General features: G+C 53.7%; 10 protein-coding genes across 10 annotated transcripts; 7 read left to right on the top strand and 3 right to left on the bottom strand.

Moving 5' to 3' along the window:
* Positions 1-1,580: 1,580 nt before the first annotated feature.
* On the bottom strand, positions 1,581-3,833 carry J4E88_006216 (uncharacterized protein; the record flags this gene model as incomplete). The annotated part of the gene is made up of 3 exons (XM_049399846.1): positions 1,581-3,603; positions 3,659-3,728; positions 3,827-3,833. The coding sequence occupies 3 exons, from the start codon at positions 3,831-3,833 to the stop codon at positions 1,581-1,583; spliced, it is 2,100 nt and encodes a 699-aa protein (XP_049254157.1).
* Positions 3,834-5,269: 1,436 nt separating this feature from the next.
* On the bottom strand, positions 5,270-6,982 carry J4E88_006215 (uncharacterized protein; the record flags this gene model as incomplete). The annotated part of the gene is made up of 2 exons (XM_049399845.1): positions 5,270-6,369; positions 6,421-6,982. 2 exons carry the CDS (start codon positions 6,980-6,982, stop codon positions 5,270-5,272), a joined length of 1,662 nt encoding a protein of 553 aa, XP_049254156.1.
* A 1,541-nt stretch (positions 6,983-8,523) lies between these two features.
* J4E88_006214 (uncharacterized protein) lies at positions 8,524-9,919 on the top strand (the record flags this gene model as incomplete). Its single annotated transcript, XM_049399844.1, has 2 exons — positions 8,524-8,915; positions 8,962-9,919. 2 exons carry the CDS (start codon positions 8,524-8,526, stop codon positions 9,917-9,919), a joined length of 1,350 nt encoding a protein of 449 aa, XP_049254155.1.
* A 561-nt stretch (positions 9,920-10,480) lies between these two features.
* Positions 10,481-11,836, top strand: J4E88_006213 (uncharacterized protein; the record flags this gene model as incomplete). Its single annotated transcript, XM_049399843.1, has 4 exons — positions 10,481-10,606; positions 10,711-10,922; positions 11,056-11,239; positions 11,354-11,836. The coding sequence occupies 4 exons, from the start codon at positions 10,481-10,483 to the stop codon at positions 11,834-11,836; spliced, it is 1,005 nt and encodes a 334-aa protein (XP_049254154.1).
* Positions 11,837-14,616: 2,780 nt separating this feature from the next.
* J4E88_006212 (uncharacterized protein) lies at positions 14,617-18,766 on the top strand (the record flags this gene model as incomplete). Its single annotated transcript, XM_049399842.1, has 2 exons — positions 14,617-14,696; positions 14,746-18,766. 2 exons carry the CDS (start codon positions 14,617-14,619, stop codon positions 18,764-18,766), a joined length of 4,101 nt encoding a protein of 1,366 aa, XP_049254153.1.
* A 445-nt stretch (positions 18,767-19,211) lies between these two features.
* On the top strand, positions 19,212-19,898 carry J4E88_006211 (uncharacterized protein; the record flags this gene model as incomplete). The annotated part of the gene is made up of 4 exons (XM_049399841.1): positions 19,212-19,265; positions 19,319-19,351; positions 19,407-19,476; positions 19,573-19,898. 4 exons carry the CDS (start codon positions 19,212-19,214, stop codon positions 19,896-19,898), a joined length of 483 nt encoding a protein of 160 aa, XP_049254152.1.
* Positions 19,899-20,342: 444 nt separating this feature from the next.
* On the top strand, positions 20,343-21,061 carry J4E88_006210 (uncharacterized protein; the record flags this gene model as incomplete). The annotated part of the gene is made up of 4 exons (XM_049399840.1): positions 20,343-20,396; positions 20,455-20,487; positions 20,544-20,613; positions 20,754-21,061. 4 exons carry the CDS (start codon positions 20,343-20,345, stop codon positions 21,059-21,061), a joined length of 465 nt encoding a protein of 154 aa, XP_049254151.1.
* Positions 21,062-21,549: 488 nt separating this feature from the next.
* Positions 21,550-22,260, top strand: J4E88_006209 (uncharacterized protein; the record flags this gene model as incomplete). The annotated part of the gene is made up of 4 exons (XM_049399839.1): positions 21,550-21,588; positions 21,649-21,681; positions 21,755-21,824; positions 21,890-22,260. The coding sequence occupies 4 exons, from the start codon at positions 21,550-21,552 to the stop codon at positions 22,258-22,260; spliced, it is 513 nt and encodes a 170-aa protein (XP_049254150.1).
* Positions 22,261-22,900: 640 nt separating this feature from the next.
* J4E88_006208 (uncharacterized protein) lies at positions 22,901-24,024 on the bottom strand (the record flags this gene model as incomplete). Its single annotated transcript, XM_049399838.1, has 2 exons — positions 22,901-23,974; positions 24,022-24,024. The coding sequence occupies 2 exons, from the start codon at positions 24,022-24,024 to the stop codon at positions 22,901-22,903; spliced, it is 1,077 nt and encodes a 358-aa protein (XP_049254149.1).
* Positions 24,025-24,329: 305 nt separating this feature from the next.
* On the top strand, positions 24,330-25,649 carry J4E88_006207 (uncharacterized protein; the record flags this gene model as incomplete). The annotated part of the gene is made up of 1 exon (XM_049399837.1): positions 24,330-25,649. One exon carries the CDS (start codon positions 24,330-24,332, stop codon positions 25,647-25,649), a length of 1,320 nt encoding a protein of 439 aa, XP_049254148.1.
* Positions 25,650-25,872: the final 223 nt, after the last annotated feature.

Below are 25,872 nucleotides of genomic sequence, written 5' to 3'. Positions count from 1 at the left end.
ATGGCGGACTCGCGTCGCTCGTAGGCTGTGATCGCTTGATGGGTCTCATTCTTATTCTCAGCTACGTTCAGTATTAGCGGCATGCGGGCATAAGAATCTTTGTGTGACCGTACTTGAAAGGGATGATCATGATTTGAAGGTCGGGGCTATGGTCATGGTGGGTTTCAAGAGGAAACCGGGTGTGTAAGTAGCAGGCCGGTGTGGCCAGGGTGTGTAGAGTCCAGATCCTCAGGCCACGACAAGGTATATAGAGGAAATGGGAATAGTCGCACGGTGTCTAAACACAGTCAATTGGTTATTGGCCGGCCATGACGGCGTCCTGAATAGGCCAAAAGAGCCTACTTGCCGGTACCCGTCCGGGTGTATATATCGCACGGCCCATAGTAGGCTTGATCATAATTCGTGCGGGAATCGGCATCGCAAGACACCCTCACCGTGTAACTCTCGTGGCGCCGAGTAGCGGGCGCAGTAAGATGGAGGACTCTCGCTTCCAAAATGAGGCGCGCTCTATTGGTCACAAGAGCTTCAGCCTGCTGTCATCTTGGGCACTCCAACTTCAATGTTGGGCAGCGATGCAGACTCTGTGATCAATAGAGATGATGCCCGCTTCTCAATGGTAGTTGCAGTGCTCGTATACATATAGCGTGATTGATGCGTCGTGATGCGTGCGAATCCCGCGGGAACGCCTTGAAAGTCGGGGACGCGTCATGGCCCCGTGAGCTCTAGTCAGCCTTCCAGAGCAATATGGTAATGTGAGGTGAGAGCATCGAAGGGATGCGATTGTCGATATCGAGAGTGAGGCATGTAGCTAGTGGTTAGTAGCTGGTGACATGGAGCATGGAACGATCAGAGGCGCTGCAGCCATGGAAGGAACGACAGGGGAAGATGACACTAGTCCAATATCGGCTAGCCTCAGATCGAGCAGCAACACACCAGATGACCCCGGGAAGCCTCTTGCCGTTTTCCACCACACAACGAGCAACCATCTTTATGATTATTGCTGCGCAGTGCATATCAGTGGTTTGATTCGAGTCTTTGTCCGAGTCATTCACAGTAACAACATCCGCGCGTTGCTCACAGCGGAAGTAGCCACAATGTGCTCCGGACGCTTTTCATGGGTCACCCACGGTCTGAGTGATAGCCAAATGGGTATAGCAGATTCGCGAGAGCAGAGTACTGGTTGCGAGCTTTAAAAAGTCTTTGTCGTGTACATACTAAGCGATTAATCCTTCTACTAGACGCGTAGACGTGCGCAAAGTTAAACAGTTTGTAGTAGAAGAACTTAGGAGAAGCTATGTTTGTCTACTAGTGTTAGCAATAAAGTAGTTAATGTAGCATGTAAGATAATATCTAGTAAGCGCTCGCAATAAGGAATAAGCTGCTTCTAACATAGGCCCCTTTATGCAGGGTTAGGCACATGTTAGCAGTTACAGCGCAAGGCGGCTGCGAGAAAATGCGCGTTGAAGACAATAGAAAACCGTAGCATTAGTAAGAAAGCTATATAATATTACATACCGGTGACTGCTTTTGCGTAGCGTTAGTGGCGCTATAGATCAGTTAAAGATCAAGAAGATGAAACATCAAGCGTAGTGCGAGAGCTTCCTTCGTTTTCCCACGACATGTGCTGCACTGCGCACACTTGACGCGTCATCATAAGCCCGCATATCGTAGGTCGGTAGGTCACCGTCCGACGAGTAGGTATGCTGGCGAAGGAACTCAGGCGGCGTCTCATATACGAGTATCGAATCGTGACCTTGATCCCCAGCCCATTGTCGTTGATGATAGACCTCCAGGGGCGTCTCGCTTACCAGAACGGAATCATGATCTGGGGGTGGCGGTAGATACTCGAAGTGTTCTTGCTGTGAGTAGTCGTTCGTAACACCGTTCAAGCTCGCTTCGGAACCCTCGTGGTCATCATCTGCATCTTCACGTGAACGATACATACCTATTCCAGTCGCGCTTGTGACCGAGAGTGATTGACGCTGTCCGTTCTGACCGAATAGGTCACTGTTGTCGTATGATGGAGCCCGCAATTGACTAGCGAACTGGGCAGCTTCAAGGTCTTGCATGATGGACGGCAATGGGGTATTTGCACGCCAGCGCTGGGACGAATGCTTCCGCAGCGTGTCTGTAGGCTGGCGAAGAGCGAAGTAGCGTGAAGTCGTTGCTGAAACCCGACTTCCGCCGACCATGCCAGCAGCGACACTGTTCGCCATAGACTTGGGAATCATCTCGACCAGATCATGGCTCGTTTCGCGAGGTTCCCAATCTACAATGGAGTCCGTATACATTTCCTCAAGGTCTTCGTGGTAGGAGGAGAACCAATCATGCGCAAGAGCTTCCGACGCTGTCATCCGGTCCTGTTCCTTGAGTATAAGCAGATTCTTGACAAAGTCTTTCGGTCGGTCGCCAACGCCGCCCCATGATGGATGATGCGGATCGTCCAGGTGACTTAGGTCACAGATTGCTGCAAGACCTATGATCACAGCTTGAGGATTCGTGTGGTACTCCGGGTGCCTGCGATCAGTGAACATTGTGTCTCCGGTAAGTAGCGTAGCTGCAATCGTACCGATGGACCACATGTCGACAGATCTTGAGTAGCCGTGCTCGGCTGGAATGGCCCTATTGCGCTTATGAATCTCAGGCGCCATGTACTCCAAGGTACCCACGAGCGAGAACATCCGTTGGTACTTGTCGGCCTTCGCCGGATTTTGGCTGCTCTTCCCTGGGAGAAACCTAGCACTACCAAAGTCGGTGATGACGACGCGAGCGCTGTCCTCGAGAGACGACATGAGTATGTTGTCCGGCTTTAGATCTCGGTGTACGATGTCTTGGTCGTGAAGGTACTTGATCCCCTTCAATATCTGGTAGATGATAGTGGCGGCCTGCAGACTGTCTATTTGGCCCTCCTTGTACTCGATAAAGGAGAATAAGTCGCCGCCTGTGACGAGCTCTTCGAAGATGTAGATGGTGTTGTTACTCCGAAAGACCTTATCGATAGTGATGATGTTCGGATGGCTGAGGTCTTTGAGAATGTCAAACTCGCGGAAACAGTTGGTAACCCTGGTCGGCAGTTGTTGCTTCACTGACTTCTGATGGTTCGCTCGCTTTCCGGTGGGAAGGCGTAAGTTCGATAGCGCCAAGGTGTCATACATGTTGTCTAGTCGAACGATCTTGCACGCAAGTTGTCGCTGTGTCTCTTGATTGATGCCTACAAGGACTTTGCCGTTGCCACCTTCGCCGAGCAAGCGACCGGTGAGGAGGTAACGCGAAGCAAACGTTTGTCTCTCTCGCTCCTGGATATCAGTCAACTTCACAAGCTCTACTGGCGTACTCGAGCAGTAGGTCAGGGTGACGGTCTCTGAGATGCGAAGCTCATCCCCATCCTCCAGGAGGAAGGTACTCTTGGGGCCCATCAGGATGCCCGCGTCTTGGGACGCCGTGTACTTCGAGTTGCTCTTTCTGAGGTGAGTGCCGTTTGTCGAGAGATCAGTTGCATATACAAATGGTGCAATCTTGGCGATTGGGTTTTGTTCGTACAGAATGCAATGGATGCGAAGATGCTTTCTTGAAATGGTGAGGTCATCGGCCCACGAGTAACGACTGTGTTGAGGATTAGAACAAGCTCATATCACAGCGAGGAAGACAGTGCTCTAACCAGAGCTCTGGATCCCTCCCGAGATTGAACTGCTCATTCCCGCACACTTCGATCCTGCCTCCGTGCGTTCCTGCATGCGTTAGTCTGTTGATCATGAATCGAAGGACATCGACTCACCATAGGCACTGTCACCCGCGACCTTAATCTGCAGCCATGCCACTGCTTCACCCGCCATCGTACAACACTCCTCCGCCGCCGATAACACTGCCCTGAAATGATGTTGGTAATGACGCGACTGAGATTTGACGTAAGGCAGGTGACGCGGCGCGCATGAACGCTTGGCGCCTGCCTCAGGGCTGGGCGCTAAGCCGTTCTAGCTAAGCGAGCCCCGCACCCACCTAGGTATTTCGACTCGCTGAGCTCCTACCTTTGTTCTACACTCACGACACTCATCTCGACAGCAATGTAAGTTCTATATTCCAGGCCATGGCGGCGCTGGCGACGCTCAATTGACCGCAATGGTTGCTCTTCGAGTGTCCTTGCACCCGCCGGCGCCTCTACTTTCTCAAGTGCAGCCGCTGACCTCATACCACAGCCCGCCGACAAGATGAGAGCCAAATGGAGGAAGAAGCGCGTTCGCCGTCTCAAGCGCAAGAGAAGAAAGACTAGGGCTCGTTCGTAAGTTCTACCACATCACCACCGCCCGCTTCTTCGCGTCTAACAAACCCCCAGCAAATAAACGTCTCGCCCCTCAATCTCAGCATCACCCACCTCAGTTCTGAACGAAAATGATCACTGAACGACACGTTTTTTACGCACAACCTTCTGACCGGTTCGCAACTCACTCTACTCCACCGCGCGATTCGGCCCTCAAGCTACGTCACACGGCGGACTGCGGCGCGCGAGCTTTCAACTACTACTTCGGGAGGTGACGACTGTGCTGGACTGAGGAATGTTATGGAATGCTGGTCAATCGCCTGAATGGCACATTGGGGTTCTCTGGGAGTTTACTTGAACACGATTACGACGGTCACTCTAACACCGGCTCGCTACCTCTTGTGGAGGCTTGCCTTTGACTGACACGTCGCCATGTGGACATGCGATAACGGAATCAAAAATGCTTCACGACAATATTGCTTCCTTTGTGCGTGATGTGACCTGCTATGACGTGATGCGATGGCCTTGATATGATTCAATGTGCGCGAACCATGTCTTAACCGACAACTGTGTAAACAGACCACGCCGACGATACTGAGACTCGCTCCACACGCCTGAGGTTCTAGACTTCTCACTTGAACCCTTGCATAAGTATACTCCAAGGTGATGGACAACATCAGAAGAGTTGAGGTTCATTGCGCCACCATCTCAACCGTTATATTGCGTCACCACGCTTTCAGTAGACTACCAATAAACAATAATCACCAAGTCCATGCGCATACTCAAGATACCAATATATTCATTCAAGTCCAAGTCCACGGATTTACCAATCCATGTGATCTCATTACTCCCACACCAAGCCAAGAAGATCGAAAGTCGGAATAACAAAGTCCAGCTAATATCACAAACCCCATCCCCACCTATCCAAAAACCCCATCCAACAAACCCATACCCATTACCCTGTCCCAATCTTACATAGCTCCCTCCGTTATACCGACGAACCTGAAACACACATCAAGCCCAATCTCTCATCTCCCTACCCACCCTCTCAAACTCACCCCCTCGCTTCTTATCCCGCTGCTGATGCACTTCGCGTACGACATGTACACTCCTCCCGTGACCATGACCTTCATTGTTCATCCCAGCGGAAGGGGGAGAGGAGGAGATGTCTTCGGCCCAGGCGCGGGTGTGGACGCCGGAGGGGAGGGTTGGGGTCGGGGGTTTGGTTGGATTTGTGTTTGTATCGCCGGTAGTGGTTGCGTCGGTGGTGGAAGAGTTGGTACGATCGGTGGGGTTGGTGGAAGGATTGGAAGATTTGGAGTTGATCTCGGTGATGTTGCGGTAGGAGAACAAGGGGAGGAGAGGCCCGTTTAGAGAGGGGCGGGTGAAGTAGCGGGAGAAGAATGTGGGGCGGGGAGGTGTTGGGGATGCTGATGGAGAATGGGAGTGATCGTGCTTCTGCGCAGACATGTCTTGGTCGTTCTTCTGTGAGATCAAGGTATCTTGCGTTGTGACGCTGTGTAAGCGGGGGATCGAATCGAGAGCCACGGGGCTATTGTATGTAGACGCGGTCCAGGTATCGTTCTTGAAATCCGCGCTCGTTGATGTCGACTGTGCAGAGTCAGAAGCACCGAACCACGACATCTTCTTTGCTTTGCTGGAGAAGTATGTAGTCCAACCACGAGGAGCGGTGAAACTAGTCGGTCTCCTTCTGTTGGCCGATCCGGGTAGTAGGCTGGGCCATATCTTGCCAGCTCCCATAAAGACCAATAAACCTCTGTAATGAGCATTTGCATCGACTCCCGTGCCGAGGAAGCCGAAGATGATGAATCCCGTGGCGATCTGGACCCACTTCTCAATACTGATCTTACCCAGCCCGGGCTCTCTTGTGATTCTGTTCCATCTCTCGGGATCATGGACTCTGTCCCAGGAGTAATGGTCGTGGAGTCTTCCGGCCATCTGGATGAGCAGTACGATGGTGTAGATCAGATAGAAGGAGATGACGATCAGGCTGACTAGGAAGAGGCGGATGAAGCGTGAGGACGTGGTGTTTCGCGCTGCAACAAGGCGGTGGAATTCGCGTCGGTATCGGTAAAGACGCCAGATAAGTAGGGCTGTTGCATAATTAGTAGGGTGACTTGAGGACAGAAGCAGATGAGACTTACCTGCCCAGTAGGAATCGATCACAATACCAACGGCTGACCACATGAAACTAATGACCATGCTAGGCCATGAAGCATCATGGACAGACCAACACCCAGCAATACCGACGATTGCGTAGCGATTGTACTGGGTGACATAGTAGATGCCCATCAGTAACAACGGCACACCCCAACACCAAAAGACTTCCCAGATCTTCGCTTTGACTTTGCTCTTATGGCTGGTCGACACAGTAATATTGCGTGTATCCATAACGTTGGCGAGCTTGCGTAGTACCAGGGCCAACGAGGCGGTCAATCCCACATAGCTACCGACCTGGAGCCGGATCTGAATGTCGCACAGGATCGCACCGTCCCACCATTCGGTCAGGTTGTCGCGGGGCCAGATGAGTGGGTTGATGCAGTTGAAGAGGTTGTGAAGGACAATCCACAAGATGAGTGACCCGGCTGCGACGTTGGCTTGACGGAAATGCCAGATCATTGGTGCAACGCAGAGGAGGAATGCTGGAAAGGAGAGGGTGATGAAGAGGATGGCCTGGGTGGAGACGGGTGCGTTCATCTCCTCCATGGTGATGTTGGTGCTGTATTCATACGTCCCCGCCGCATCTCCAGTCCAGTAAGCTTCGTAGGAGTGTGTGTTGGTTGCCATAGAAGTAGATGTCAAAGACATAGCAGTAGATGTCATTGCCATAGCAGCAGATGTCATTGACATGGTAGCGGATGTCAAGAGGAGGGAGCAACCAATGAAGATGGGCAGTTATCTTCGATGCTGCAAAGCGGCAGATCTGAATCCAGTCCAGGAATGTAGCCGTTGATAAATTGGAACTCGAGCTGTCGATTGTGCTATCTCCAGGATAGTGTCAGGTAGTGTTGATGGGTTTAGATATGGAAAAGATTATGATTAGAAAGAAAAGCAACGGAAGAGATAGACAGGCGGCAAGCAGCCTCGAAAGCCCCATCACTCCCGTCGATACCGAGTATATGGAAATCCTCAATAGAGCAAATGCGTGTCTCAAGCTTCAATAAGGCTCAATAGGACTTACGTTCACTTGAGTGGTGAAAACGAGTATGCCGCTAGAACAGCATATCGGCAGACGCTCTCGCCCACGTCAATCACAGTCTGTTTGAAACGGGCTGACCCGTCGCCTGGACAGGGCGCTGCCTGGTACCCGTGATATTCGGTTGCGGTGGTATGGTTGTGGTAGTGCAAGTGAGACTTTTGCCCGTCCGCATTTGGGTCTGAATAGAAAAAGACGACTTCTGAATAGAAAACCAACGAGAAAGGGACGAGACATGTCTGTGATAAGTAGCAGCGCAATCAGAGAGGGAATCATGGGGAGACGAGGTGCTAAGTCCCCGCAGCTGCGGCATGGTTGCAGGTCGGGTTGTACGTGGCGGGTTTAGCCAGATTATCCTACTCACCCGCTTTCGAGCATCCAGGAACCGGTGTTTACCTGCCCAGTTTGGTGGGCATCTGTTACATTGTCGGAGTCCGAACAAGTGCGTTGGGACGATGGGGTACTCTACGGCAGATGGCTGCATCCCAGTATGAAGCATCGGGGACCAACAAGTGGCGAGATTGTGTATTGATCGAATGGTAGATAGTCCATGAGGCATGTGCGAGCCATTGCAGTGCTTGGTCGTTTCCTCGGTCATGGAGCAGGCTGGGTTGCACAGCAGGAAGGCCTGCACACGTGTGGCATGGTTGCCACGGTCTGAATGGCCGTGAATGCGGCATGCGCACAGGATACCTGTTGGTGTCGAGATGGTGTTCGCAGTGAATCGCTTGCAAACCATGGGAAGCTAGGCCATAGCGCATGTGTGAAGAAGCTCGGAGAGGGTCCCAGCTCTACAATTGACCGCATCGAGACATGACGTAAGACGAACGACCCGCCGAGGCGTCTTCCACTACGGCACACGACCGTCGGGTTAGTACGTGTGAGCGTCACCAGAGCCTCAGCAATGCTTCCGCGGCGCCTGCACCCATCGCGATCAGGTGACTCGCATCTCTACCACATTGCGCCTTCTTGAAGCGGCGTCTAGGCATCCATTGGCAACGACGTCGTCCACGTTGCTTCTTCAATCCCGACGTCTCAACCGGTACTTGCCATGGACGGTGCGCCGGTCGACAGTCCCAGCATCCACCCTCAACTTCGCCAGAGGATGCTGAACCGCGCTACCACCTTCGCTGAGGGTGCGCGACCTTCTACTCCCCCTACAGCCGCCCCTCGACGCCGCAGCTCCCTCGTCTCCGACCTCTCCGACTCGCGCTATTCCCTGCGCTCCTCCAGCGACAATCTTCTGAGAGCGGGTGGGAAGAATGACATGGGCCGACATGCATCCCCAGACGAGCCGTCACGATGGATTGCGCTGCCTGTTGTGGCTGCCGTGGTCCCTGCCATCATTGGGTTGACGGTAGAGAACGGCGCGGATGTCGCGACAGACGTGTTGATATTGGTACTGGCGGGATGGTTCCTTCATTGGAGCGTCAAGGTGCCATGGTGAGTGCAGCAAGCATAGGTGAGATTCACAGCTGACGCGACGCAGGGACTGGTACCACGAGGCACAGCAACGACGATACTTGAATGACGACACGGATGACGCGACCTACGACGACACGATACATGAGGAGGAAGAGGATGCGCCAGAGGTGGCAGAAGAGCAAGCAGGCGAGACGCAGGACTCAAAGGTCAACACCACGGCCGATGCGCCTGTCTCGCGAGCGCAGAAGGAGGCCCGTGAAGCCCTAAAGCGGTCGGAGATGCTGGCCTTCATCGGCTGCTTCCTAGGTCCCCTCCTCGGCGCCCTCCTCATGCACACCATCCGAGGCCAGCTCATGCGCGCCGAAGGCATAGTATCCGACGCGAACCTCAGCATCTTCCTCCTCATCGCCGAGATACCCCCCGTAAATCGCCTCATCAAGATGCGAACAGAGCGAATCCTCCATCTGCAGCGCATCGTCCGAGAAGCCCCAAGAGAGCCCGTCCGATCAGCCGACACTCAGCAGCTCTCACAACGAATAGCGGAATTGGAGGGACGACTCGATGGCCCCCCGCCCGCCAACAACAACGAGGTCGACGTAGAGAAACTCAGCGCCGAAGTCCGCCAAACAACCCAACTCCAACTCGACGCGCTGAACCGCGCAGTTAGGCGCTACGAAAAACGTCACATGGCGCAATCCCTACAAATCGAAGCCCGCTTCCAAGACCTGGAAGCTAGATTGGGAGACACACTCGCCTTAGCTGCTGCGGCTGCTAGAACCGGTCAGCGACCAGGCGTGATTGCCATGACGCTGAGCTGGATAGCTGGTACTATTAGCTACATGCTGCAGATGACTTGGGACATCGCCATGTATCCCTTCCGCACAGCAGCGGTAGCAGTTTCAGTAGCCAAATCGCTGTTTGTACGGGATGAGCGGCAGGCGAAACGGAGGGTGAAGGGAGGGCAAAGTAATGGACATACGGGTATGTCGACGAGTCGGATGCAAGCGAAACCTGTGCGGTAGTCTACTCAGTTCTATTAATACTTTAATACCATTCTCACTCCCATCCTATCACCTTGCTATCTGTGCATAAACTGGGTTGTACAGTATGTTATCGCGATGTTCGACATGGTCGTGCTGTGAGGTCACCGCCGATACCGGACGCGGTATCTGTCTCCATCGTCGCAACCGCACGACATCCGGAGTCTTCCGAAAGAGTAACCCGAAAATGCAGGTACGAACGTTGCTTCGGAGATAATAAATGCCTGTACACCAACCACAGCAGAGCGACTAACGTCCTTTCCAAGTTAGCATGGCCGTGTTGTATACCCCGCCCCCACTTTGATACGTGCGAGGGGAGAAACACGAGGCAGTACGGCCGATGGGGGATGTAACGTGGTAATCGCACGTCTTATTAGCTTTCCTACTTCTTCGACGCGTTTGACTCATCCCATGTCCCATATCCCGATTCCATACACATTTCCTAGATACCGTTTGTGAAGAAGCCGTTCCACAACGTTCAACTAGCCCTGTTGGCTAAGAAGAAAGAGCAAGGACACAAAGGAAGTGTGATAACCCACAACCATGTATCCAAAGTCAGACGTCACAGTCGACGCCTCGAAGTTCGATCGCAATGGCATCGACAAACAAACCCTAGAGTTCAACGAGAAGTTGATTAAGATCTGGGCGGATGGACCGAGGTGGTATGAGGTATGTTTCCCTATCCCATTCCTTCCCCCTTCCCCCTTCCCCCCTCTTCCTCTCTTCCTCTAATCTTATATCCCCCAACCCCGTGCTAACGTAAGAATCCACAGGTCGGCGCAGCAGCCTACCGCCAGATGCGCTGGGAAGGTAAAACCCCTTTACCCAAACCCGTCGTCTTACCCGAGGGTTTCAACGGCTCTCTCCCCTCTCGAGACGCCGGAAGGGAGATACCGTATAGGGTGTTTAAGCCGAGTGGAGGGGTGAGCAGGGGGATTCATATGCATATCCATGGTGGGGGGTGGGTGTTGATGAGTGAGGCTTAGTAAGTTGGTTTCTTTGTTTTATCTACTATAGGAAGAGGAGGAGGAGGAGGAGTATGAAGGGTAAATGGGGAGATGGGAAGGGGGGATGGGCATGGACATGGGTATTGAGACTGACACTAACTTGGAGAATAGCCAAGACCCATACCTAAAATACATGGCCGACCACTTCGAAGTAACAGTCGTATCAATCGGATACCGGCTCGCGCCCGAAGACCCCTGGCCCGCGGGCGCAGAAGACTGCTACGACGCTGCGGAATGGCTGGTGAAGAATGGTCCGGAGGTTTTTGGTGGGGAATTGATGTTTACGGGTGGTGAGGTATGTGTCTTTCCCTCCCCCTCCTTCCTCCTTTCATTGACTCCCTGCACTACCCCCTTCCTTCTCTCTTTGCACACATACCCGAACCCAACACCCACACTAACAACCTCCCAGTCCGCCGGCGGCCACCTCGCCTGCCTCGTCGCATTCCACCTCCTAAAAACGCTCCCCACATTCTCCTTCCGCGGCCTCCTCCTCCACTTCGGCTGCTACGACATGTCCTCCTTCCTCCCGCACGTGCTACACCACGAATCACACCTCGTAATCGACCACGACGTGATGAAATCCTACATCGACGCCTTACTCCCCAACACCACGGAAGCCGATCGTCGCGACCCCTCGATAAGTCCTTTTTGGCAGGATCTAAGGGGCATGAAGTTGCCGCCTGCGCTGTTTACGTGTGGGAGTGAGGACCCGTTGTTGGATGATAGTGTGTTGATGGGGGCGAAGTGGGGGATGTGGGGGGCGGAGAGTGTGGTGAAGATTTATAGGGGGGCGCCGCATGGGTTTATCGGGTTTCCGCCGGGGACTATTAAGGCGGTGCAGGAGGTGTTGGATGATACTGAGGCGTTTGTTAGGGCGAAGATGGGGGTTTAGGGGGGGTGTTGAGTGGACGTACCTGGTGGATGCTCTCCAGAGAGGTCCTACACTATATTGAACTCATTACGGACAACTCGGAATCGACGAGAAGTCACCGTAGAAGAAAACTCTTCTCCTAACGCCGAGAGTACCAGAGTCGGGTCAAATATACGGCCGCTGCCGATAAAGCGATAGGTCGGGGTATCGGCGATAGACCTTTCCTTTAAACAGACACGGCGGAGTATTATAACCCTCGTTGTTCCACCCAAAATATTGTCATGATCCATAGGCACAATGCAATCACCAACCTCAGGTGCTACATCTCCACAGCCTACGGAGTTTACCTGAGTACATGGGTCGTGAAACACGAACAGATTTGGAAGATCTTTTGAGGCTCGCTCTAAGTCATTGATATGGGTTGGAAGTCTGGAAGTTGTCGGCGTGGGGCTGTGCCGCGGATCCTGTCCCGTGGTCCTCGTCGTTACCAACGAAAGGCACTCAATGAGTCTCTGCAAGAGATCTCCATGTGGTTCATCCTGGGGAAGTCCGGAGTCAACATCTAAATGAAGTACCTCTTTCCTAATCTTTCTGTACAATAGGTTGGGAAATCGCGTGGTATACGACATCCAGGGTGGGCGCTGTCTTTCATCGGTAGAGGGGTCGGGATTTCGCGCGGTTTCCGGTCCATTGGCCATTGAACACAGCTGAAAGAGCTGTGACTCAATGGAGTGATCAGAACCGACAGATTGCCTTGAAATGTTTGATGTGACAATACAAGGTTGCACACCATCCCTGCTACTACTACTGCGTCTATCCCAGAGTTCTTCCTCCCAGATCGTTCTCCCAACATCCCTGTCTAGCAGGAGTCTGTGCCCATCAACCTCTAAACAAATTCCGGTTCTCGTGGCACTAATTACTCGGAAGGCATAGATAAAAATTGCGCCCTGGATGGGAAGGGTTTTCTTTGGTAGAACCCGCCAGTCTGGCACCCAAGAAGGCCAATCGTCCGGTCGAGAGGAGTGCTGACGCATGAACAAAGCTGTCCACATGTCTGCATGCATTTGTTTTTCTTTCCAGCAACTGAACGCAAACGCCTCGTATGTTTCACGTACGTTGAGCGAGTAATCTATGTTCATGGAAACAACACCCTCTTTTCGCGGCGTTGAAGGGCTGTTGGAGGAGCTAGAATCGCTTAAGGACGAGGGTGTGGCAGCCTTCTTTCCGCTCTTCTTGACCATCTTCGTCTTGGCTGGCTCTTCGTCAGAATCGCTGTCGGAGTCGCTAGAGCCGACAGTATCGGAGATGTATCCGGCTGGTTGAACGTTGGCTGCCATACTAAAGAGTGCGTATATACGATCTCGTGGATCTGTGCATGCATAAGACGCAAAAGTCTCTACCAAGCTTAAAATATCGTCGCTGTTACTGTTGCTTTCATAGAGACTCGACTGTGGTGATCTCACTGGCTGGGTACCAAAAAGTGAATGGCGGCTCCAGAGTCTCCCGATCTTAGCAATAGCATCCACTCTTGCCCTGTCATCAGATTCCAAAGGGGAAGCCTCCTCCTGAATAAAGAACAACGCCACAATAAAGCGAGGGAAGGCAATGTCTGTGTCACCACAGATCATGCAGACTTCCACACTGAAGACAACTTCTTGTACTATCCAGAGTCTGTTGAACCAAGGAAGATTGATAAAACAGCTGACTTCTCTGCACCCTTCCGCCCATATAGTGTGTCGCATCACTGACGGTCGGGATAGGCGCTTAACTATTTGCATGCCTCGTTGCTCGACCGCGGTGTCTCCGCCCGGATCGAGCCAAGCCATGACTCGTTGAGCACCTCGGAAGATGTCGACCATGAGAGGGATTTGCACCGCCTTTTCCGCATTATCGTTTTGGTTGATGCACGCGGCATCTGCCCAGAGGATTCGGTCGCGGTCGTTACAGCGCAGATACCGCAACGCGCGGTCAAGGTTTCCCGTGACGCAGATCTGGGTACCATCGTCGACGTGTAGAGCGAATGTCAGAAGTGGTTGTCCCCATGTGTACGATATTGCTTCGTAACTTCCTTCTAGGTCATCGAGTGTCGATGCGAGAAAGGTGATTTCGAGGGGTGCGTCTTTGGACGAGGCTGGGTGCAGTGCGATCAGCCTGATGTGTGCCGGGCCTTCGAGTGGTTGATACACATGTATGCTCATGCTGCGCCGAATAAACCAGTCGTGAAGTGAGGTAAGATGGGACTAGAATGATGAAATGTGTGAAGAGGGATGATGGTGGATGAGATAACTGAGCAGGCTGCAACCTGCTTGATGATAAATGGCGTGCATGCTACGAGGCTGAGTGAGGGGAATGGTCGATCCAATCATGGACGCGACTTGCAGCATCAGCCGGCATCGATTGCGAAGACGCCCCGAGCATATCAGACTACAGGCGCAATCTGCCGTCTTTATGTCTGGACGAAGTAGATGGTGCGGATACCGATTTTGGCGTCGGCTCAATGGAGTAATCACGAGGTTCTTCCCAGTAGAGTTAGCGACGTTTTTGTTATTCGCTGACAGGGCATTCCGTGTGTGCCGATGCAATCCATCCTTCGCATACTGTGTGTTCGATCTTATGGCTTCTGGTGTTGGATGTTGAGTCGGGATGAGAGCACCAGGAACGGAGGTTGATCCCTGACTAGCTCAAACGTCATACACCGCACGGCCTATCTCGCAAGCCCAAGGCGACGCGACAAGAAAACTTCGTGTCGCACGAACTCACCATGGCCCAATAGCCCACCACTCACAACACCGAAAGTCGCCATGGCCGACAACGAGAGCCCCGAGAGGCGGCGGCCGCGCCGGATGAGCGCCATGTACCGCCGTGGCTCCCACTTGAGCGAGTACGTGACGGCCAGCTCAGCGTTGGGCGCGACTAATTGACTTTCTCAGGGCAAGCTTCATGGAAGACGTCGAGATGGCGCAAGATGAGGTATTCGAACTCGGCCCCATGCCTCCTTCCCGTCCTGCCTACAACCCCCGTGGAAGGAAGCCTGGCCAGCAGCTGACGCCCACAATCCAGGTCTTCTCCGGCCCCATGAGCGAGAGCGTCCCCACGAGCGTCTCGGGATTCCGCCACCGCCGGTCGCGCGCCGATTCGAGCGCGAGTTTGACGAGTTTCGCATTCTACGATGAAGAGCAGGATTCACAGGGTGAGGACGAGGATAGCGCGATTCTGGAGGACGGAGAGAGCACGTACAACAATGGCTATACCGTGTCGGAGCTGGAGGACCTCGAGGCGGGCATATCGTCGGAAACTTCGCATTCACCGTCGCCATCGCGGCGGAAGTCAAGTGGCAGCAGGAAGTCGTCCGAGCGGCCGCTGTTGCGCAGACACTCTTCGACCGGCAGCGCAGGCTCAGGCATCGACTGGAGAGGGCGCAGGTCCAACCAGAAGATCTACATCATGACCGAGGACCTTACCATTGTCATCGCCGGTTTCAGAACATCCCCCATAGGCTATGCGTTGTATGCGCTACTTTGTTTCGTGACGCTGGGTCTCGGCTGGCTCCTGTTCAGATGGTTACCAAGATGGAGGGTCGCGATAACAGGAAAGAGCTCACCACTGAAGGAGTGCGACTGGATAGTCACAGAGAATCAGTGGGGCGAGTTTGCGGTGCAGCATGTCAGCAAGCAAACCTACGGCCGGTCGCTTTCGACTGTGTTCGGCGACCCTGAAAAGGGACGGCCACGGGAATGGGACGAGGAAGATGACCCGCTCATCGGCGAGCTTAGGTGCCTGGACTACCGCTACATCCGCTTCGTATACCACCCCATCAAGGACAAGTTCGTCCTCGCAAACACCTGGACCGATCCCACATGGACCGAAGTCTCCGCCCTTCGCGAGGGTCTTGACAACGATGAGCGCGACTACCGCGAGCTGGTCTTCGGAAAGAACGTCATCGATATCGCCGAGAAGACTATCGGTCAGCTCCTAGTCGATGAAGTCTTTCATCCTTTCTACGTCTTCCAGATCGCCAGTCTGATCCTTTGGTCCATGGACGAGTACTACTACTATGCCTGCGCCATCTTCATCATCTCGGCCGTCAGTATCGTCACAACACTCATCGAGACAAAGGCTTCCATGAAGAGACTGCGCGAGGTGTCAAAGTTCGAATGCGAAGTTCGCGTACTGCGCAGCGGTTTCTGGACCCACATCGACTCGGCAGAGCTTGTACCTGGAGATGTCTACGAAGTCACCGACCCCTCTCTTGCGCTATTCCCATGTGACAGTCTGTTGCTCTCCGGAGACTGCATCGTCAATGAGAGTATGCTGACTGGCGAGTCGATTCCTGTTTCCAAGGTCCCCATGTCGAACCACGCTCTAGACCTCCTAGACCTCAGTGCATCGGCTGTTCATCCTGAAGTTGCACGACACATGCTGTTCAGCGGAACCAAGATCATCCGCGCTCGCAGACCACATGAAGATCACGTTGATGACGAAGCCGCTGCATTGGCTATGGTTGTGCGCACTGGTTTTAACACCACCAAGGGCGCACTGGTCCGCTCGATGCTCTTCCCCAAGCCATCTGGATTCAAGTTCTACCGCGACTCTTTCCGGTACATCTCCGTCATGGCGTTCATTGCTATGATCGGCTTCGTCGCATCATTCATCAACTTTGTGCATCTAGGCCTCGCATGGCATCTGATTGTCGTACGAGCTCTCGATCTGATCACCATCGTTGTTCCTCCTGCTCTCCCAGCCACACTCACCATCGGTACCAGCTTCGCCTTATCGCGCTTAAAGCAGAAACAGATCTTCTGTATCAGTCCACAGCGAGTCAACGTTGGTGGCAAGCTGGATGTCGTCTGCTTTGACAAGACTGGAACTCTTACCGAGGAAGGCCTTGATGTTCTTGGCGTCCGCGTAGTCGAGCGACCGAGGAACAGGTTCAGTGAGCTGCTTCCAGATGCTTATGACATCCTCCCTGCGTCCCAGCATGACCGCGATCCCACCGTCGAATACCTCGCACATAAGACCATTCTGTACACCATGGCAACCTGTCACTCACTGCGCAAGATCGATGACGAGTTGGTTGGGGACCCTCTCGACGTCAAGATGTTCGACTTTACCGGCTGGAGCTACGAAGAGGGAGAACAGAAAGCTGGCAACGCTGGTGACGACGACCCCGAGCAGAAGCTTTCGCCATCTGTTGCCCGACCGCCACCAGGCCGAGAGTACGATGTCGACGATGTTGAAGACGAAGCCAACAGGAAGCAAGTCGAGCTTGGCGTACTTAAGGCTTTCGAATTCGTCTCACAGCTACGAAGGGCCAGTGTCATCGTCCGCCAGTTCGGCTCTAAGAGCGGACAAGTATACGTCAAGGGTGCCCCCGAAGTCATGAAAGAGATCTGCCGACCTGACAGCTTCCCCACTGACTACGAGGAGCTTCTAGCCTTTTACACTCATCGTGGATTCCGTGTCATCGCTTGCGCTACGAAGTCCATCCCCAAGCTCAACTGGCTCAAGACGCAGAAGATGAAGCGTGAGGAAGCAGAGAGCGACCTGGACTTTGTTGGTTTCATCATCTTCGAGAACAAGCTCAAGGACAGCACCGCCCCTGTCATCGAAGAGCTTGAACGCGCCAACATCCGCAAGGTCATGTGCACTGGTGACAACATTCTCACTGCTATCAGTGTGGCTCGCGAGTGTGGACTGATCAACAAGACTGCTCACTGCTTTGTGCCTCACTTCGAAGAGGGTGACTCTCGCACGGCACTGTCGAAGCTCAGCTGGGAAAGTGTGGACGACCCCGTCTTCAAGCTTGACGATAACACTCTCAAGCCTCTGCCACCGCCACCCGAGGCCGATGTGTCCCTCCCCTACGACATTTCCAACCTCCGCAACTACAGCTTGGCTGTCAGCGGCGACGTCTTCCGCTGGATCGTCGACTTTGCTTCCGAATCCGTCCTCCGCGAAATGCTCGTCTGCGGCCAAGTCTTCGCCCGCATGTCGCCCGACGAAAAGCACGAACTCGTCGAAAAGCTCCAATCAATCGACTACTGCGTCGGCTTTTGCGGCGACGGCGCCAATGACTGCGGTGCCCTCAAAGCAGCCGACGTGGGCATCTCCCTCTCCGAAGCCGAAGCCTCGGTCGCCGCGCCCTTTACTTCCCGCCAATTCGACATCTCCTGTGTCCCGCAAGTCATCAAAGAAGGTCGTGCCGCCCTCGTCACGAGCTTCAGCTGTTTCAAATACATGTCACTCTACAGCGCCATACAATTCTGCTCCGTCTCCTTCCTCTACGCCAGCGCGAGTAACCTCGGCGACTTCCAATTCCTCTTCATCGACCTGCTGCTCATCCTGCCCATCGCCATCTTCATGGGCTGGTCCGGCGCATACCCAATCCTCAGCCGCAAACGTCCGACTGCCAACCTCGTATCACGAAAGGTGCTTACGCCGCTATTGGGCCAAATGGTCCTATGTATCCTCGTCCAATTCATAGCCTTCCACTACGTCCAGAAACAGGAATGGTACATGCCCCCCGTCCTGGACCCCAACCACAGCAACAGCTTGAACAGCCAAAACACAGCTTTGTTCCTGACATCCTGTTTCCAATACATCTTCTCCGCCGTCGTCCTCAGCGTCGGAAAACCGTATCGCGAACCCATGGGCCGCAACTTGCCTTTTATCACCACTATCTTCGTCACCCTCGCTATTACCCTGTATATGCTGTTTGACCCCGCCGCGTGGGTCATGTCGGCGATGGAGTTGACGTTTTTGGATACCCCGTTCAAGGTTTTCATCTTAGCGCTGGGGCTGGGGAATTTTGCGGCGGCGTATGTGGGGGAGAATATGCTGTTCCCTGGGTTGAGCAAGTGGATTGGGGTTGCGAAGGTTAGGTTCGGGGGGAGCGGTATGCAGAAGAAGAGGAAGGAGTATAAGGTTATTGCTGAGGGGATGAGGATGTGAGTCGAAGGGGCTGGGGGTGGCAGATGGGGTGGGAGGGTTTAGGGAAAGGATGTATATATATCAGGACTGGGGTTTGGATAGATAAGAAGAATGTTATGAGATTTTGACGAGGGGTGTTTTTGACTTGACTGCAATGTAGATATTCTTATCCTTCGTGCGTCGTGCTGTTCTTGCGCCGATGCTTCGCTGCTGGAAATCACGGTGAAGGCGCGCTTGTTTGTTGATGGTCCGTAGCACAGCGCAACGCAGCGCGGTATCTCACTCTCACTTTTCCTCGTCACCTCTGGTTGCCTAGTGGCTTTGATACTGCTCTCACAACCTTCTGTCCTGAAATCCTTTTCTCTACACCATCCTCCAACGTCCTTTCGTCGAAAAGTCTGTGCAGAGTATTCAGCACACGACCTTCAAACCGCACTCAACGATCAACCCGTCTCCAACAATCAACATGCCACCAAAGAAGAAGGTCGACGGTGACGGTGCCGACACTGGCGGCGACGGTGTGCGTACCTCCCAATCCCCCAACCACTCAACCAGTCCGTAACAGTACCACAGGCATTCCGCTGGACCCCCGAGAACGAACTCACAGTAAGCTCCCATACCCCCACCCCCATCCTCACGCCTTACTAACCAAACCCCCCAGCTCCTCCTCCTGACCATGGGTCGCGCCCCCACCAAAGACGACTACATCAAGCTCGTTGACGCTCTGCCGCGTAAGTCCCTACTCTCATTCCCAACTACCACCCCCCTCCCTCTCTCCGCTGTTAGATAAGACGAAGATTTGTATACTGACCAAACCCTTTACTTAGCCGGAACCAACTGGAACGCAATCCGCCAGCGTTTCAGCAAGTTGCGCAAGGACCAACAGAAGCGGTTCGAAGAGCTGGGCTGGGATATGCCTGATGGTGTTGCGGCGGCTAAGACTCCGAAGACTACTACACCGAAGAAGAGGGCTGCTGGTGGTGCGGAGAAGGGTGAGGAGCTTGGTGGTGATGAGGGAGAGACTGAGACCCCGACTAAGAAGCCGCGTGCGAGGAACGGCAAGAAGGAGGTTGTTAAGAAGGAGGTCGAGGCGGATGATATGCTCGGTGATGATGCGGCTGTCAAGGAGGAGCTGCTTGGAGAGGATGTTTAGGCATTCTGGCATTCTGGCGCTTGAGAGGACGGGCAGGAGCGTGTGATGGGTTCTACTGATTCTTCGTGATGGGTATGATCTGAGTAAGGCACTGCCTCGAACATTAGCAAACTGGCAGCACGAATGCATTTCGGACCAGCTGCGGGACTTAATCCGCCAAACAAATCTCATCATCAAACTCGTCTTTTTTCTTTCCTCTGTGTGCGTGCAAAGGTGAAGGTGAGCTTGAAAACCGTTATCCTGTACGGATCTAGATTCAGATCTCACTCTCACTATCCTCAATCCCGCACTGTTCAACGTCTACTTAAACACGTCCCTCATATCCTGTCCCCCCTCCCCTCTTCTTCCTCTACCACACTCCCACTTTCTTACACCATCCACCAACCCACACAAACCCAGCACTCCCACCTCAGTTCCCCGTACCAACGAACTACTTCAACAACAATGCCTCCCAAGAAGAAGGTCGCAGCAGCTGAGGGCGGCGAGGCTGAAGGCGGTGTATGTTGCTCTTCTACCCCAATCCCTTTGCAGCAGCTTGACTAACGTCCACAACCAGGCATTCCGCTGGACACTCGAGAACGCAAACAAGGTAAGCCAAGTCCTTCCTACCCATACTGAACCTGGAACTAACAAAGCCGAACCCAGCTCCTCATCTTGACCCAAGGCCGCTATCTCACGGGCGAAGATTACGAGCGTCTTGTTAGTGTCTTCCCAGGTATGTCTTCAACTCCCTCTCTCCCGTCTTTCCCACCACCCCCCACCGCCGCATATCCATGATCGTCACCTCCCGAACCCCACAGAACACATCGCAGCAACCCCATCAACTCACAGCAACCCACTAACAACCCCACGCAGGAACAAACCTCAACGGCGTCAAAATCAAAGTCTCCCGTTTCCGCGTCGAGCAACGCAAGCTCTTCGATGAGTACGGCTGGACGCTTCCGGACGGCGGTGCAGTGCTGAAGAAGACTCCCACACCGCGTAAGAACAAAAAGAGGGACACTGAAGCTGAGGGTGAGGAGGATGAGGAGGATGAGACTCCAAAGGCGAAGAAGCCGCGTGGCAGGAAGGCTAAGGCAAAGAAAGAGGCGTGTGTTGAGGCTGAAGCCGAAGAGGAGGATAGTAAGGACGTCAAAGAGGAGGTTCTTGATAAGGATATGTAGATCTTCTGAGATACCGAGACGTCAAACTTGGGGCGAGAAGTAGTCGGTTTCTACGTATACGACTTCATTAGGATCGATATCTAGAGCATGGATGCCTTGATTATTGCGCATTCTGGCCCCGGGGCGGTATATGAATCATTCAGCACAATCTGCGGGATTTATCTTTTACCCTGAAAATCAAAGATAACTAGTGCGAATCTCCCGTGTCGACCTCTTCCCTGTGAGTAAAATGCAAAGGTGAAGGTGACTCTTCCACCTCGAAAAGGAAATCAAGTAGAATCTCACTCTCACCTCACCTCACCTCTCTTTCCACTTTGAGCACCAGCCAGACTCTAAACCTCGCACTCGAGACACTTATAAATCGCTTACTCCCGCTCGTCTCTCGACTCGATCTCTCTCCCACTCTTCCTCTCTCTTACACCGTCCACGACCCCACACCAAACCAACATCCAATCCCAGTCCCCAAAGCAACCAACAAGTCACCGACCATGCCACCCAAGAAGAAGACCGCAGCAGCCGAAGGCGGCGTATGTTCCTCCCCACCTCCAGTACTCACTCATCGAACCACCAACTAACACCCACCTCAGGCATTCCGCTGGACGCTGGAGAACGAGAAGAAGGTAAGCCTTCGCTCAAGATGCCTGATGACCTCGGGACTGGTAGATCAGGACTAACAGCTTCCTTCCCATGTAGCTCCTCATCCTGACACAAGGACGCTACCTTACAGCCGAAGACTACGAGCGTATCGTTGGCGTGTTTCCTGGTTAGTTTTCCCCATCTCCATCCCCCATCCAACCCCCTCAATCTAACTAACCCCCCACCCCACAGGAACCTCCATCAAAGGCGTGCAAGTCCGCGTCTCCCTCCTCCGCGTCGAACAACGCAAACTCTACGAAGAATACGGCTGGACACTGCCCGAAGGCGGCGCTAAGGCAAAGACGCCTGTTACTACTCCGCGCAAGACACCCGGTGGCAAGAAACGTGGTGTTGATGCAGTCGAGGGCGATGGCTTAGATGAGGACGAGGTGGCTACGCCGAGCAAGAAACCGCATGCCAAGAAGGCTAAGACCAAGAGCAAGAAGGAGGAGAGTGCTGAGGATGCGGTTGAAGAAGATGGTAGTGAGGAAGGAGGCGGCGATGGAAAGAACGTTGGTGTCAAGGATGAGGTTCTTGATGAGGAGCTTGATGAGATGGTTTAGGCTGTCTTTCTCCATCTCTCCCCCTCTACCCCACTATCTCTGTTTCTTTCCCCCGTTCTCTAGTTCAGGGGAAATCACTGGTTCTGGATCCGCTTCGCAAGCGAGTGTGCATGCTGCATCAGACACTTTCTGCGGAATATGCACGGTCTAACGACGGTACTGGGGTTTTGGTACGCGAGACAGACTTGCTTCTGCCAGGTTTATTATGGCGATGGATATGCGCTGAGCACTTGACTTGATCGTCTATCTTGAGCGAGTAAAATAAACGTCGGTGATATAATACTCTTGCATCCGTTTATGCTTGTGCTGTTTGATGTGCTTGAAGAGTGAGGTATGTTTGGGAGAATAATGAGGGAAAAGATGGATGCAAACATGGCTTAGAGAATGTTAAACTGCAGATTAGACACGCAGGGACTATTTTGCAAGTTATCGAACTATCTATATACGCAGAGATGAACATCATAAGAAATGGATGAAATATGTGCTTCATTCATTCCAAACATGACTAGAATTGTAGGTATCAAACGCCGTACGCCATGTCCTTCCTTACTCCAACACCCGTTATCAGCGCCACACAATGCTGCTCCGAGGAACATCCGAATTGCAAATCCCATCAGCACCACCAGCTCGGGTATCTACCTCATTTGTCGCCCTTCTTCTTGCGCAGAGACTGCCCAGACCCTTCGAAGTGCTTCGAATCCTTCTGCTCGCCTTCCTCCTCCTTGCCCTTTAGTGGCTTGATCTCGTACCCGAAGAACAGTTTGTTGGGTGGTAGTCTGAGCGGCTGCGGGCCGTTGGTGCGTCGTACTGTCGTGGGCGGATTTGAGGACTGTCCCGCGATGGGGGTGGACGCTTGCGGGGTGGGCGCCTTGCTGCCCTTCTTGAGCAGCTTGTGGCCGGTGGTGAGGAAATTTGAGGAAGTGGCCTTGGCTCCGTTGGCTGCGGTCGTCGATGATGGCGCGATAGCAGCGTAGTTGATAGCATCTGCCATGGTGCCTTGAGCGTGCAGTGTGCCGCCTTTGCCGCTCATCACGCCCTTTCCACTGCGCGGTGTGCTTGTGCCGCTGTTCCTTTGGGGCTCTTGGTAGCCTACTGGGGGAGCGAAGTCGACTGACAGATCGGTCTCGATGGTGCAGACGGCCTTGCTTGGGTGTTCTGGCTTTGCCTCCAACACTGCTATGCTATACACATTGTCGTTGTATGAAAAGGTGAATATGTCGCCGACCGTAAGGCATGAGAAGTTGCGGAAGGCGTTTTCGAGTACGGCCTTGGGATCGGAGATTTCGAGGAAGGAGGAGTCTTGCGGTTGTAGCTTGATGAAGGTGCCGAGAGGGATGTCGGTCGACTTGACTTGTAGCAGGTCACCGGGCTCCAACTGGAGTGTCTCCATAAGCCAGTATGGCAGGTAGATCTTGCCCTCCTCTGCGATGAATTCCAGCACACCTGCGTGCGTCTTCTTTCCGTCCGCCTTGCCGTTTATGAGCTCGAAGAGCATGGGGTATGTGATGTGCAGCCTGGTGAGCTTGTCGAGAGCACTCGGAGGGAGGAACACTTTGCCGCCGTGGTTTGCCTCGTGGCGCTCCGGGCCAGGCAACATGACGATGGGATAGCATCGAAAGTACTCATCGAAGCGTCGAGGAGCGCCGCCGCGACGTGCGGCGAGGGACTGGTACATGGCCATGGGATCGTCTTGGTCGTAAAAGTTGGGGTTGAACTGTAGTGGTGAGTGTAGGACAAAGAAGGTGGTGGGGTCGCTCTTACCATTTTAAGTGTGCGGAATCAGTGAGTCAGAGGAACTTTTAGAGGGCAGTGAATGGGTCAGGAATTGTTAGGTAACGGCGGGCAGGTGGTGGAAGTGATATGTCTTCGATGAGAGAGGCCTGAGATGACGACCGTGGTTGGTAGCAGTACAGCGGGCCGTTTGAGCCAGTAGGAAGTCCGCTAAACTCCGATTAGCGCGTCATGGCCCAAGCTTCAAATTAATCGCGTCCGACGTCACTGCCTGGCCGCCTGGATTCACATATCGCCAAACCTCGACGCCGCAAGACCGCGCAACGTTGCTAATCGTCATGGCCAGCTCTAGTGGAACCTACAATCCCGCGCGACCGAAGCGCGCTGGCGAGCAATTCACGCGAACCCACCACATGGACGCCGACGAACATTCCACCAAGAAACCCCGCTTCGACCCGCGCAACCCCTCCACACTGGCTCCGGATGCAGAGGATGAAGAAGATCCTGCTCTCGAGGCTGACGTGATAGGAAAAAGCGCAGGCATCAAGCGGAACGCAGTCAACATCGACGGCTACGACTCAGACAGCTCCACGGAGAACTTCGAGGCGCGCGCAGAAGCCCGACCCAACAAGGACGAGCCGCCCAAAACCGAGGACGATGACGACGACATGTTCGCCGAGGATGACAAGGACGACGACATGGACGAGGGATCGCGGAGAGATCAGACCAAGAAGAAGAAGTTGCGCTTCCTGGACGATGCCGAGATCGAAGGCCAGGAAGCGAACAGCAAGTCTGGGGGTCACGTAGCCGTCGACTTCACCAAGGGCCCGAAGAGCAGAACAGAAGAAGTGGAGAGCAGTAGCGATGAGGGAGATGACGAGTTGCGCGACCACGTTCCCTCCGACGTCGACGAGGAGATAGGTGCAGGTGGAAAGAAGAAGCATGCGCCTAAGCTGGATGCTTTCAACATGAGCGCCGAGCAGGAAGAAGGTCGTTTTGACGAAGCCGGAAACTTCGTGCGCAAGGCCTTTGACCCCGAAGCTGCGCAGGACTCGTGGTTGGATGGCATATCTAAGAAGGACATCAAAAAGGCAAAGGAGGCGCAAGACAAGCTGGATGCCGAGCGAAAGGCACGAGAACGAGCCGAAGACTCCATCGTGACCAGCGACGTTCTATCGACCCTCATCACGCACCTGGACGTTGGCGAGACGCCCATGGAGGCTCTCGTGCGATACGGCAAGGCAGCACCGAAGAAGCCAGCCAAGAACTGGGCCAAGAAGAAGAAGAGCCAGGCTATGGAGGTCGATTCAGATCCATCGCAGGATGCTGCGGCGACCCAGGCAAAGGAGGTGATTGATTCTATAACCGAATGCGCCAGTCGGCTGTCTGATCGCGGCGTCGAGGATATTTACGAACTCCCCCGCGAATCCATCATGCGGCAGTACAAGCGTGAGACTGGAGAGGACTGGAAGAACCCGAACCCGGAGACAGTGCAGTGGGAATTCCACTGGCTCAACGCACCAGAAGGTGATATTAATGGGCCATACGACCAGGCGACCATGCAAGCGTGGGAAGCAAGTGGGCAGTTTGCAGCGGGAGCCGAATTCCGACGCGTCGGCGAGACTGAATTCTCGCGGCTGCTCGACTTTGAGGACTGAAGGGGTATGCAATTGATGTAAGCACAGCCACGATGTCTGTCGCGTAAGCAGTCCACAGAAAAGGGATGATGGCGACACGTCGCGCCCGAGAGTGGTGTTCGGCCCAGTGGCCGGATTCACATGATCAGCTATGCATGCAGGCTAAGCGATCCTACAAACCACATCTGCTGTGCTCAGCCAGTCGGAAACTTGATAAAAGCGGGAAGCCGTCCCTGATCGTCTT

The sequence above is a fragment of the Alternaria novae-zelandiae genome (assembly GCF_023758075.1).
Source record: "Alternaria novae-zelandiae strain BMP 2774 chromosome Unknown scaffold_12, whole genome shotgun sequence".
In the NCBI taxonomy this organism is placed as follows: domain Eukaryota; kingdom Fungi; phylum Ascomycota; class Dothideomycetes; order Pleosporales; family Pleosporaceae; genus Alternaria; species Alternaria novae-zelandiae.
This window is presented reverse-complemented; position numbering and strand designations above follow the sequence as displayed.